The sequence below is a fragment of the Aedes albopictus genome, chromosome 1 (genome assembly GCF_035046485.1).
Source record: "Aedes albopictus strain Foshan chromosome 1, AalbF5, whole genome shotgun sequence".
In the NCBI taxonomy this organism is placed as follows: Eukaryota; Metazoa; Arthropoda; class Insecta; order Diptera; family Culicidae; genus Aedes; species Aedes albopictus.
The window spans coordinates 23,134,294-23,148,388 of NC_085136.1; the positions used below are offsets into that span (position 1 = coordinate 23,134,294).

The 14,095-nt window shown below is 46.6% G+C and overlaps 3 protein-coding genes across 3 annotated transcripts in view; 2 read left to right on the forward strand and 1 right to left on the reverse strand.

Annotated features, from left to right (window-relative positions):
• LOC109417220 (NADPH--cytochrome P450 reductase) overlaps window positions 1–14,095 on the forward strand; it is a 350,731-nt gene that overhangs the window by 86,352 nt on the left and 250,284 nt on the right. The window lies entirely within an intron of this gene.
• On the reverse strand, window positions 25–9,486 carry LOC134288157 (uncharacterized). The gene is made up of 2 exons (XM_062852022.1): window positions 7,844–9,486; window positions 25–34 (listed from the first exon to the last, which is right to left on the reverse strand). The coding sequence occupies exons 1-2, from the start codon at window positions 9,484–9,486 to the stop codon at window positions 25–27; spliced, it is 1,653 nt and encodes a 550-aa protein (XP_062708006.1).
• On the forward strand, window positions 10,267–11,456 carry LOC109424753 (uncharacterized). Its single transcript, XM_019699936.2, has 2 exons — window positions 10,267–10,925; window positions 10,985–11,456. The coding sequence occupies exons 1-2, from the start codon at window positions 10,267–10,269 to the stop codon at window positions 11,454–11,456; spliced, it is 1,131 nt and encodes a 376-aa protein (XP_019555481.2).

Genomic DNA, 14,095 nt, shown 5'->3' on the forward strand with positions numbered 1-14,095 from the left:
CAGTTCGTAAGTAACATCTGTCAATCAAACTGTTCTGAAAATGATAATCAACGTTATAGTTAAACTTGTAACATTGATATTCCAAAAGTGTGTCACTACAACCATTGTTAAGTTCAACGAATGTAGAGCGATGCTAAGAGGATGTCAAGAGCAATGTTAAGAAGATCTCAACGACAATCTTGAGAGGATTTCATTACCAATTCTTAGAGGATCTCTGAAGCGATCCTGAGAGTACCTCAGAAATAATCTCAAGAGCAATCCTGAAAAGATCTCAGGAGCAATCCTGGTAGTTTACCAAAGGCTATCTTGAGAGAATCTCAGGAGCAGTTTTGAAAGGATCTCAGCAATAACCTTGAGAGAATTTCACAATCAATCTTGAAAGGTTCTCAGGAGTAATCCTGAGAGGATCTCAGAAGTAATCCTGAGAGGATGTTAGGAGTATTCTTGAGAGGATCTTAAGAGTAATCCTGAGAGGTTCTCAGGAGTAATCCTGAGAGGATCTCAGGAGTAATCCTGAGAGCATCTCAGGAGTAATCCTGAGAGGATCTCAGGAGTAATCCTGAGAGGATCGCAGGAGTAATTCTTAAAGGATCTCAGGAGTAATCCTGAAAGGATCGCAGGAGTAATCCTGAGAAAATCTCAAGAGTAATCCTGGGAGAATCTCAGGAGTATTCCTGAGAGAATCTCAGGAGAAATCCTGAGAGGATGTTAGGAGTATTCTTAAGGGGATCTCAGTAGTAATCCTGAGAGAATCACAGAAGTAATCATGAGAGGATCGCAGGAGTAGTCCTGAAAGGATCGCAGGAGTAATCCTGAGAGGATGTTAGAAGTAATCCTGAGAGGATCTCAGGAGTAATCCTGAGAGAATCTCAGGAGTAATCCTGAGAGAATCTCAGGAGTAATCCTGAGAGAATCTCAGGAGTAATCCAGAGAGGATCTCAGGAGCAATCCTGAGAGAATCTCAGGGGCAATCCTGCCTGAGAGAATCTCAGGAGCAATCTTGAGAGAATCTCAGGAGCAATCCTGAGAGAATCTCAGGAGCAATCCTGAGAGGATCTCAGGAGCAATCCTGATTGGATCTTAGGAGCAATCTTGAGAGAAGCTCAGGAGCAATCCTGAGAGGATCTAAGGAGCAATCAAGAGAGAATCTCAGGAGCAATCATAAGAGCATCTAAGGAGCAATCACGAGAGGATCTCAGGAGCAATCCTGAGAGGATCTCAGGAGCAATCGTGAGAGAATCCCAGGAGCAATCCTAAGAGCATCTAAGGAGAAATCAAGAGAGGATCTCAGGTGCAATCGTGAGAGAATCTCAGGAGCAATCGTGAGAGGATCTCAGGAGCAATCGTGAGAGAATCCCAGGAGCAATCCTGAGAGGATCTCAGGGGCAATCCTGAGAGAATCTCATGAGCAATCCTGAAAGGATCTGAGAAGCAATGCTGAGGGGATCTCACAAGCAATCCTGAGTGGATCTCAGGAGCAATCCTAAGAGGATCTCAGGAGCAATCCTGAGAGGATCTAAGAAGCAATCCTGAGAGGATCTCAGGAGCAATCCTGAGAGGATCTCAGGAGCAATCCTGAGAGGATCTCAGGAGCAATCCTAAGAGGATCTAAGGAGCAATCGTGAGAGGATCTCAGGAGCAATCCTGAGAGGATCTCAGGAGCAATCCTGAAAGGATCTGAGAAGCAATCCTGAGAGGATCTCACAAGCAATCCTGAGTGGATCTCAGGGGCAATCCTGATAGGATCTCACAAGCAATCCTGAGAGGATCTCAAAAGCAATACTGAGAGAATCTCATGAGCAATCCTGAAAGGATCTGAGAAGCATACCTGAGAGGATCTCACAAGCAATCCTGAGAGGATCTCAAGAGCAATCCTGAGAGGATCTCAGGAACTATCCTGAGAGGATCTCAGGAGCAATCTTGAGAGGGTCTCAGGAGTAATCCTGAGAGAAAATCTGGAGCAATCGTGAGAGGATCTCAGGAGTAATCCTTAGAAGATCTCAGAGGCAATTCTGAGAGGATCTCAGGAGCAATCCTGAGAAGATCTCAGAAGCAATCCTGAGAGGATCTCAAGAGCAATCCTGAGAGGATCTCAGGAGCTATCCTGAGAGGATCTCAGTAGTAATCTTGAGAGGATCTCAGGATTAATCTTGAGAGGATCTCAGGAGTAATCCTGAGAGGATCTCAGGAGTAATCCTGAGAGAAAATCAGGAGCAATCGTGAGAGGATCTCAGGATCAATCCTGGTAGTTTACCAAAGGCTATCTTGAGAGGATCTCAGCAACAACCTTGAGAGGATTTCACAATCAATCCTGAGAGGATCTCAGGTGTAGCCCCGAGAGGATCTCGGGAGCAATCCTGAGAGGATCTCAGGAGCCATCCTGAGAGGATCTCAGGAGTCATCCTGAGAGGATCTCAGAAGCAATCCTGAGAGGATCTCAGGAGCAATCCTGAGAAGATATCAGAAGCAATCCGGAGAGGATCTCAGGAGCAATCCTGAGAGGATCTCAGGAGTAATACTGAGAGGATCTCAGAAGTTATCCTGACAGGATCTCAGGAGTAATCCTGAAAGGATCTCAGGAGTAATCTTGAGAGGATCTCAGGATTAATCCTGGCAGATTACCAAAGGCTATTTTGAGAGGATCTCAGCAACAACCTTGAGAGGATTTCACAATCAATCCTGAGAGGATCTCAGGTGTCGCTCCGAGAGGATCTCGGGAGCAATCCTGAGAGGATCTCAGGAGCAATCCTGAGAGGATCTCAGGAGCAATCCTGAGAGGATCTCAGGAGCAATCCTGAGAGGATCTCAGGAGCAATCCTGAGAGGATCTCAGGAGCAATCCTGAGAGGATCTCAGGAGCAATCCTGAGAGGATCTCAGGAGCAATCCTGAGAGGATCTCAGGAGCAATCCTGAGAGGATCTCAGGAGCAATCCTGAGAGGATTTCAGGAGCAATCCTGAGAGGATCTCAGGAGCAATCCTGAGAAGATCTCAGGAGCAATCCTGAGAGGATCTCAGGAGCAATCCTGAGAGGATCTCAGGAGCAATCCTGAGAGGATCTCAGGAGCAATTCTGAGAGGATCTCAGGAGCAATCCTGAGAGGATCTCAGGAGCAATCCTGAGAGGATCTCAGGAGCAATCCTGAGAGGATCTCAGGAGCAATCCTGAGAGGATCTCAGGAGCAATCCTGAGAGGATCTCAGGAGTATTCCTGAGAGGATGTTAGGAGTTTTCTTGAGAGGATCTCAGGAGTAATCCTGAGAGGATCTCAGGAGCGCTCCTGAGAGGATCTCAGGAGCAATCCTGAGAGGATCTCAGGAGCAATCCTGAGAGGATCTCAGGAGCAATCCTGAGAGGATCTCAGGAGCAATCCTGAGAGGATCTCAGGAGCAATCCTGAGAGGATCTCAGGAGCAATCCTGAGAGGATCTCAGGAGCAATCCTGAGAGGATCTCAGGAGCAATCCTGAAAGAAAATCAGGAGCAATCGTGAGAGGATCTCAGGAGTAATCCTTAGAAGATCTCAGAAGCAATTCTGAGAGGATCTCAGGAACAATCCTGAGAAGATCTCAGAAGCAATCCTGAGAGGATCTCAGGAGCAATCCTGAGAGGATCTCAGGAGTAATACTGAGAGGATCTCAGAAGTAATCCTGACAGGATCTCAGGAGTAATCCTGAGAGGATCTCAAGAGTAATCTTGAGAGGATCTCAGGATTAATCTTGAGAGGATCTCAGGAGTAATCCTGAGAGGATCGCAGGAGTAATTCTTAAAGGATCTCAGGAGTAATCCTGAAAGGATCGCAGGAGTAATCCTGAGAAAATCTCAAGAGTAATCCTGGGAGAATCTCAGGAGTATTCCTGAGAGAATCTCAGGAGAAATCCTGAGAGGATGTTAGGAGTATTCTTAAGGGGATCTCAGTAGTAATCCTGAGAGAATCACAGAAGTAATCATGAGAGGATCGCAGGAGTAGTCCTGAAAGGATCGCAGGAGTAATCCTGAGAGGATGTTAGAAGTAATCCTGAGAGGATCTCAGGAGTAATCCTGAGAGAATCTCAGGAGTAATCCTGAGAGAATCTCAGGAGTAATCCTGAGAGAATCTCAGGAGTAATCCAGAGAGGATCTCAGGAGCAATCCTGAGAGAATCTCAGGGGCAATCCTGCCTGAGAGAATCTCAGGAGCAATCTTGAGAGAATCTCAGGAGCAATCCTGAGAGAATCTCAGGAGCAATCCTGAGAGGATCTCAGGAGCAATCCTGATTGGATCTTAGGAGCAATCTTGAGAGAAGCTCAGGAGCAATCCTGAGAGGATCTAAGGAGCAATCAAGAGAGAATCTCAGGAGCAATCATAAGAGCATCTAAGGAGCAATCACGAGAGGATCTCAGGAGCAATCCTGAGAGGATCTCAGGAGCAATCGTGAGAGAATCCCAGGAGCAATCCTAAGAGCATCTAAGGAGAAATCAAGAGAGGATCTCAGGTGCAATCGTGAGAGAATCTCAGGAGCAATCGTGAGAGGATCTCAGGAGCAATCGTGAGAGAATCCCAGGAGCAATCCTGAGAGGATCTCAGGGGCAATCCTGAGAGAATCTCATGAGCAATCCTGAAAGGATCTGAGAAGCAATGCTGAGGGGATCTCACAAGCAATCCTGAGTGGATCTCAGGAGCAATCCTAAGAGGATCTCAGGAGCAATCCTGAGAGGATCTAAGAAGCAATCCTGAGAGGATCTCAGGAGCAATCCTGAGAGGATCTCAGGAGCAATCCTGAGAGGATCTCAGGAGCAATCCTAAGAGGATCTAAGGAGCAATCGTGAGAGGATCTCAGGAGCAATCCTGAGAGGATCTCAGGAGCAATCCTGAAAGGATCTGAGAAGCAATCCTGAGAGGATCTCACAAGCAATCCTGAGTGGATCTCAGGGGCAATCCTGATAGGATCTCACAAGCAATCCTGAGAGGATCTCAAAAGCAATACTGAGAGAATCTCATGAGCAATCCTGAAAGGATCTGAGAAGCATACCTGAGAGGATCTCACAAGCAATCCTGAGAGGATCTCAAGAGCAATCCTGAGAGGATCTCAGGAACTATCCTGAGAGGATCTCAGGAGCAATCTTGAGAGGGTCTCAGGAGTAATCCTGAGAGAAAATCTGGAGCAATCGTGAGAGGATCTCAGGAGTAATCCTTAGAAGATCTCAGAAGCAATTCTGAGAGGATCTCAGGAGCAATCCTGAGAAGATCTCAGAAGCAATCCTGAGAGGATCTCAAGAGCAATCCTGAGAGGATCTCAGGAGCTATCCTGAGAGGATCTCAGTAGTAATCTTGAGAGGATCTCAGGATTAATCTTGAGAGGATCTCAGGAGTAATCCTGAGAGGATCTCAGGAGTAATCCTGAGAGAAAATCAGGAGCAATCGTGAGAGGATCTCAGGATCAATCCTGGTAGTTTACCAAAGGCTATCTTGAGAGGATCTCAGCAACAACCTTGAGAGGATTTCACAATCAATCCTGAGAGGATCTCAGGTGTAGCCCCGAGAGGATCTCGGGAGCAATCCTGAGAGGATCTCAGGAGCCATCCTGAGAGGATCTCAGGAGTCATCCTGAGAGGATCTCAGAAGCAATCCTGAGAGGATCTCAGGAGCAATCCTGAGAAGATATCAGAAGCAATCCGGAGAGGATCTCAGGAGCAATCCTGAGAGGATCTCAGGAGTAATACTGAGAGGATCTCAGAAGTTATCCTGACAGGATCTCAGGAGTAATCCTGAAAGGATCTCAGGAGTAATCTTGAGAGGATCTCAGGATTAATCCTGGCAGATTACCAAAGGCTATTTTGAGAGGATCTCAGCAACAACCTTGAGAGGATTTCACAATCAATCCTGAGAGGATCTCAGGTGTCGCTCCGAGAGGATCTCGGGAGCAATCCTGAGAGGATCTCAGGAGCAATCCTGAGAGGATCTCAGGAGCAATCCTGAGAGGATCTCAGGAGCAATCCTGAGAGGATCTCAGGAGCAATCCTGAGAGGATCTCAGGAGCAATCCTGAGAGGATCTCAGGAGCAATCCTGAGAGGATCTCAGGAGCAATCCTGAGAGGATCTCAGGAGCAATCCTGAGAGGATCTCAGGAGCAATCCTGAGAGGATTTCAGGAGCAATCCTGAGAGGATCTCAGGAGCAATCCTGAGAAGATCTCAGGAGCAATCCTGAGAGGATCTCAGGAGCAATCCTGAGAGGATCTCAGGAGCAATCCTGAGAGGATCTCAGGAGCAATTCTGAGAGGATCTCAGGAGCAATCCTGAGAGGATCTCAGGAGCAATCCTGAGAGGATCTCAGGAGCAATCCTGAGAGGATCTCAGGAGCAATCCTGAGAGGATCTCAGGAGCAATCCTGAGATGATCTCAGGAGTATTCCTGAGAGGATGTTAGGAGTTTTCTTGAGAGGATCTCAGGAGTAATCCTGAGAGGATCTCAGGAGCGCTCCTGAGAGGATCTCAGGAGCAATCCTGAGAGGATCTCAGGAGCAATCCTGAGAGGATCTCAGGAGCAATCCTGAGAGGATCTCAGGAGCAATCCTGAGAGGATCTCAGGAGCAATCCTGAGAGGATCTCAGGAGCAATCCTGAGAGGATCTCAGGAGCAATCCTGAGAGGATCTCAGGAGCAATCCTGAAAGAAAATCAGGAGCAATCGTGAGAGGATCTCAGGAGTAATCCTTAGAAGATCTCAGAAGCAATTCTGAGAGGATCTCAGGAACAATCCTGAGAAGATCTCAGAAGCAATCCTGAGAGGATCTCAGGAGCAATCCTGAGAGGATCTCAGGAGTAATACTGAGAGGATCTCAGAAGTAATCCTGACAGGATCTCAGGAGTAATCCTGAGAGGATCTCAAGAGTAATCTTGAGAGGATCTCAGGATTAATCTTGAGAGGATCTCAGGAGTAATCCTGAGAGGATCTCAGGAGTAATCCTGAGAGGATCTCAGGAGTAATCCTGAGAGAAAATCAGGAGCAATCGTGAGAGGATCTCAGGATCAATCCTGAGAGGATCTCAGCAGCAATCTTGAAACGATTTCAAGAGCAATCCTGAGAGGATCTCAGGAGCAGTCCTGAGAGGTTCCCAGGAGCAATTGTGAGAGAATCTAAGTAGCAAGCCTGAGAGGAACTCGGGAGTAATCCTAAGAGGATCTCAGGAGCAATTCTGAGAGTATCTCGGTAGTAATTCTGAGACGATCTGGGGAGCAATCCTGAGAGGAACTTAGGAGAAATCCTGAGAGGGACTCAGGAGCAATCCTGAGAGGATCTCAGGAGCAATCGTGAGAGAATCTCAGGAGCAATCCTGAGAGGATCTGAGAAGCAATCCTGAGTGGAAATTTCGTGATGGGAATGTTATCGCAAAGTTCAAATGATGATGTAGTTGTGAATATACAACTTATTTAGATATGCGTATTCACCACTGATTGTAGCAACAAGCTAGTGTTCTCAACGATCAAATAGTTTGATTCTTTACACAGCTTTCGAGAGAATTTTCTTATGTAGTTTTCAAATCTCTCGCCCATGGCGCTTGCATCGTTTTTGCTATTGTTTGAAGTTTGCACACTACCGCCATCTACTCAGTGGACAGCTTTTAATCGCTCATTGTTCCAAGTGATACGTCTGTTTGTCTGTGAACCTGCTTTATTAAAACTGCAAACTTCTAGCATTGTATGTAAACGGAATTTTCTTCGAAGATCTCATGGCGTATTCACCCGATTCGATCAGGCAGACCTATTTATTTGCAAGAAATTCCAACAATCTCTTCAAACCCCAAAATCTCACGGACACCAGCTCCAGAACGAAAATCCCGCAAGCAATCGCCAGAAGAACACCAACACACTCATAGCATCCCATCAGGTGCTCGTTCCGGAGAGCCTGCGGTTCTCCATGGTCCAGCGCCTTCGGGAAGAAATGATAGTTCCCGTACCGCCTGATCCAGTAGTTCATCAGTCCTGCCGTCTCGATGTTGCCAATCGCTCGGTTCAGCACCCGCACCAGAAAGGTCCGCTTCGAGTAGTAGATCACCATGGGATAGGAACTGACGGCGTCCCGCGTACACCGAACGAAGCCCCGGTCCAGGTGGTACGTATTGTGGTAGGCTAGGTGCTCTAGGGTCACCAAGAGTACCCCGTCGCGCAGCTCCCCGGTGGCCAAGGCGTCCATCTGAACGTTGATGGTATCGTTATCTGGTGTTAGGTGGTGTACCCGTCGAAGAACTCGAGGGTTATTCTGGAAGAACCGCTCGGACATTTTAAAGATGTAGTAGTACAGGTTAGAGTGTTCGATTTCGCTGATGGTTTCTACCGCTCTCTGGTTGGACTCGGCTTGAAGGTACTTGAACAGTGAACCCTGGTACAGACTACGGACTATAAAGCAGTGAATGATCCAGAGGATCAGTAGAGTACGGGCAAAGTTTCGTTGTGGTAATCTGGGCAGAACTCCAGTGAAGTACACGTTGAAGAAGTTCAAGAAAGCTGTTCGATTGTCGTTTCCGTAGATGAAGTCCCTTACCGTATTGGAAGTGAACTTCAGTATTAGAACTAAAACAGTGAAGGCACTCATTATAGCAGCAGACGTAAACCAAACTACGGCTTTGAACGGCCTGAACAGCTTTTCGAAAGCCGTAAAGGGACGTCCCTCCGGAACGGCAAACACAATGCGGGACGTGTAGTGCGGTCTTCCGGGTTGCAAGATTTCGTTACGCTGCGGGATGATGCCAAGGCATCCTACTCCGAAGTCGGCGGTCCCGTCTTGGAGGATGCCCATCAACCCGGTGCTGTTCTGCGGTCGAGCTTCACCCCATTCGCCGTTGTCCGGTGGAGTGACTACGTTGAGCTGGAAGTTGAGCTGCCCGGACAGCGTAGTGACGAGATCTCCCTCGAAACCACTGACGGTAACTGAGCCGTTAGGTTCCGCAGAATTGATTCTGACGAAAGGAGGAGTCTCGAAAGTGCCTAGCCGTAACGAGCAGTTGTAGAAATTGTTCAAACGTTGCATGAACAGTTGGGCGGTTGAAGGATCTCGCACATGGTGAATCGTCGGTGAACCGCAGCTGCTTTTGGAGTACGGCGTGTAGAAGTATAGGTCTGGATGTTCGTCGTTTATCACGACCAGTACTGTACGTATTATTTTGAGTTTCCAGAAAGCGTTGAACGTGTTGAAGATCTGCGTATCGGTGACCGTATTGATCACGAAGGTGTAGTAGCCGAATAGATCGAACTTTGTCGATTCCAACTGCGGGATGAAGCTCTTCAAACTTTCGTAGTGTTCAAAGATAAAAACAGCGTAGGACCATGAAGAGTAATCGAAAATGGTTGAATCTAGTTGAACAATTCTACGCTGGTTCAGGCTACGAATGATAAGGTTAATCAGATCCTGATGAGTTTGATTCGATTCTCCCATGAGTAACAAAGGCACTTGACGTATAGTGTAGTGCGTATCGATGATTTCAGCGATTACGTTGGATGTCACCCCTAGATTCATGTGCGTTGCGATTGACTTTAACCAAGCGAGGACAATGATGGATACGAATCTTAGTTTCATCTTACTTCCCTGACTTTTGCAGAGATAATGAACTATGGTACGTACTAACATCACCTCTTCTTCAATTATCAGTCGACGTCATGCATATTGGAAAACGATTTACAACGCCCACAGCCCATTCAAGCAATTAACCTTCAATACAATACGTATCTCTTTTTCAATGGACTATGTTTCGGATATTTATAGAGTTGGAGTTAGTTCATGACCATAACATACAACAAACATCATGTTCTGGAGTCACGTACTCGTTGCGATTCTTCTCAGCCATCATCCATCAACTGCCGTTAACGAACAACTTGCTCAAACAGTCGCCCAAATACTCTTGCAGCATTTTGTCCACCCATTCGAAGCCGTACAGATCGATCAGGCGATCAGCAACCAAGCGGCAGCATTCCATCGTCAACAGGATCTGATCGATACCATTCTCAGGATGTTGGAAGGTCGTTTGGTCATTCATCGTTACAGCGCTCGTCCGACTATCGTTGAACCGTACTTCTTTCACCTGATTTTCGTTGACGATGATGAGGCCTTCGCGAGGTTGCTTGCCGAAAGAAATGCCATCAATTACGACACTTCTGGGCTTTACCTGATCGTGATCAGCGGACCGGAACCTACGGCTGTGCGCTTCTGGGAGGGACATTCGAGGCGAAACCCTATACAATCTACCGGGACACTACGTCGAACGCAACTCTACAGGTGGGTGGATTTGAAGGAGACCTCATGCAAGTGCTGGCGAGGCAGCTGAATTTCTCATTGTCCTGGAAGAATGCCCCCGGGCAGTGGGGCTTTGCTCGACCACTCGGAAACAGCACCGGCCTGATGAAGATGGCCCAGGAAGAGGAGGTTGACTTTGCCATTGGATGTCTAGCCATGGATCCGGATCGGTACCGATACCTCAAGGCCGGTGCTTCGCACTACACCAGTAAGATCCTGTTTGCGGTTCCACATGGACGCTCGTACACGGCATTTGAGAAACTATTTGGTCCCTTTGAGCGATCGCTTCTGGAGATGCATGCCTTTGTGGTCATTGTGGCGTGCGTGGTAGTTCTGATTTTAAGCTTCGCTAATCGCAAGACTCGAGCGTTTGTCTACGGCCGAGGTGTTTCAACGCCCCTGTTAAACGCCATAGCACTACTCTTCGGGGGCTCTGTTCCACGACCTCCGGTCAGGAACTTTGCCCGAACCCTCCTGTTTCTATGGCTCGTCTATTGCTTCATAATAGGAAGTCTCTACCAAGGATCGCTATTCCACTACCTCCAGAAGCCCATGCACTACCCACCGCTGAAGACGATGCGAGAAATCGACCGCTCCGGCTTGTACTACTACATGGTCGATATCGGAACTCGGTTCTTCGTACACAACCCCAGCATTGTTCGGCGGTAAGTTCCCCCGGTAAGAAGTCCATCCAGAACCTCTCTCACAAACCTCCATTCCACAGGACCAGAATCATCGCCCCCGGAAAGGACAGCTTGGGTCACGCGATTGCCCAGATAGGCCTTACCCGCCTGACCGATGGAGTCATCCTGAGTCCGATGGATCTGGTGGCGTACAACAACCGGGTCAACCCCAGAACGCGCTTCGTCCACATCGCACGGGAGCACGTTTCGGTGTTTCCGGTGGGCCTGTACTACCCGAAGCGGTCGCCACTGCGGGATGTGTTCGACGAACAGGTCCGAATGATTGTCCCATCCGGACTGGTGGGCGACTGGATCAAACGGTACGGTGATTATGACTTTTTCGCACGGCCAAAGGAGAAATCCGACCCGCGGAAGTTGAGCAATGAGCATTTGGCCGGGGCATACCAGCTGTATGGGTGCTGTTTGTGGGTCAGTGTGGTGGTGTTTTTACTGGAAATGGTTTCACCGAGGTTTCCTGCATTGCGGGTTGTGTTGCGGCATCTGATTGATTGAGACACGCCAAACTGGACAATGGATTGTGGAGCGATTGCGCGTCGTCCGGGTTGACAGGAAGACTTTTTTAATGTATAAGGGATTGCATAATGGATTCAACTGGTAGAATTGTAATACTGTAATGGAAACCAAATAGCTCGTCTCACGGTATGTATTGTAAACGATAAATGATTAAGATACATTTTGTGAAGAACAGAGAATAATATCACAGACAAACAGACGTAACTCTTAGAGGAAATTCATCAAAAACTTTTGCCCGGTGTCATTTTCATGAGCACACTGCCACCTGTTGGTAGAACCGCGCGCGACACTATCGGCCATGATGGATTTCGATTTGACGTTTTGCTGACACTCACACTACTACACAAATTGCCTGTAATTTTCGTTTGCATCATTCAGCAACGTGTACACAGGCCAACGTCAAAGCGATCGAACACTAGCGCATCTGGTGGAACGATCGCGCAAATCAAATGAAATTTGAATTGATCGTTAAATGCATGTGCCAAGTCGTTTTGAAGAGTGTTACGTCTGTTTGTCTGTGATAATATTTTTTTCAATGTTTTTGCCTTTTCGTATTATGCCTCTCAAGAAAAATCAGAATATGGCGATTACCTGCCTCTCGTTTCCGATATAAGCGCGACAGTTACTAATCATAAGAGGGTCACCAGATTCTAAAAGTATTTCATTCCATTGTATGGGGTTTGACAGCAAGCACACTCATTTCACTGAGCCACTCTTACCGTTCATCACAAATACATTCAAAAACATCTGTCACTTCGCGAAACCCACGTGCTTTTGTTTTGGGCGGGAACACATTTTCTTTTGTTTTGCCTTGCGGCTGTCACTGCGGCTGTATGCCTCGCGGGCGTACGACCGCCGCAGGACTCTAATAAAAGAAAAGCGCGACAATACATTAAAGTGTACTAAAAGGCTATATGTTCACTCAAAAAGCGCATTCTTAATAGAAAACTCGGAGAGTCGAGTCAAATATACCAATCAACTCAACTCGCACTCGACGAATAGAGATGATGTCTGTATGTGTGTATGTATGTATGTATGTATGTATGTATGTATGCACAGACAAACAGACGTAACACTCTGATAATTCACATCGTACACCGATTTAACGGTCTTTTTCAAAATATGATAGTTGGCTAACTGCCCAACCGTGGCGCTCGCATCGTTTTTGTTCGAGTTTGACGTTTGCTCACTACCGCCACCTAGTTGGTGGTCGGCCAAACATAGGCCTTTTAGCATTGGGCGAATATGTTTTCGTGACTATGATTTGAATCGAAAAATGTTCGAAGTGTTACGTCTGTTTGTCTGTGATGTATGTATGTATGTATGTATGTCTGTGCGCAAAGAAAAGTCCACTCACTGTTAAGGCACTTCCCATTGTACGATTTTACGGATTATAGTTCGAATCGAACCGGAATTTTACCTCATTGTTTACTTTTGAAAATGGTGCGGATCGGTCTAGGCGTTCCGGAGTTATTGTCATTTTATCAATGAAAACCATTGATTTGTTAGATTAACCTCCCAATGGCATATTTTGCAATCGTAACTTATTTTATTATTGATGAGTTATTTTTTTTATTTTGTCAGAAAGAAAGACATGAAAAAAAAACAAATTTTCCATTAAGACCGTTCGCAATGCTGTTTTATTTTGTATGGCGAGTTTTAAAATTTTTAAAACTCGCCATACAAAATAAAACAGCATTGCGAACAGCCTAAGAATTTAATATTGATGAAGAGCGAATTTTGTTATTGGTTTGTTGGGTATAAGAGCTTCCGGAACAAAATCAGGTAATATTTTTTTTTTGTTTTTTTAGCTCTTATTCCCAACAAACCAGTAACCAATTTTGTCATTCAGTTATTCATTTTTAATGGCAATATTCGATCTTCTTGTGTTATTTCCTTTTGCCCGGGATGTCACAGTAACTTCTTTGCAATAAAAGCCCGCACCGCCGAGACTCTTCTGTGACAAGTATGTTACTTGGGTGTAATAATGACTGTAACTATGGCATCGGCGACCAGGAAGCATGTTTAGGGGAGAGTAAAGAGAGGTTGCATGAACGTTTCAGGGGCATTGCAAGAAGGTTCTAGGGGGTTTCGATGGGTTTCCAGGCGGCACCACAGGGTCTCAGCGGTGTTTCAGGGTCCCAAGCAGCACACATGGCACAAATGAGGGTCGGCAGCGCAGGTTTTTGGTTGTACAGGACTCATTTTCAAGTGATTTTGCTTTTGGGTTAGAAATACATGAATGTAGCTCCTGCGCAACCAAAAATCTGCGCTGTCGACACTCCTTTGTGACATGTGTGCTGCTTGGGGTATAGGGTACTGCATGAAATTCTCTCCTTCTCTTTCACTCTTACCGAAATTTTGTAAACAACAAGGCCAAGAAATTTCAAAATCCCACACAAATTCAAAACAGTGCAGTGCCTTATTCTCAGGGAGGCACCTGGATGTCTCGAGAGTATTTTATAGGGTTGCAGGGGGTATCAGAGGGGGTGGAAGCTCAGGTAAAATATTATCTCCTGGGCGCCCATTAAAAACACCACCCCCGGCGAAGACTGGCGCTCGAGCCTAGCTATTTAGCACTGTAGTTGGAGGAAATGCCAATGCAGAACCCGTAGCTT

Excerpts from the sequence above, each read along its gene's own strand:
- LOC134288157 (XM_062852022.1), bottom strand. The coding sequence starts at position 9,486 with ATGAATCTAGGGGTGACATCCAACGTAATCGCTGAAATCATCGATACG.
- LOC109424753 (XM_019699936.2), top strand. The coding sequence starts at position 10,267 with ATGCAAGTGCTGGCGAGGCAGCTGAATTTCTCATTGTCCTGGAAGAAT. Across the intron at positions 10,926-10,984 it reads AACCCCAGCATTGTTCGGCG|GACCAGAATCATCGCCCCCG; the intron begins GTAAGTTCCCCC and ends TCCATTCCACAG.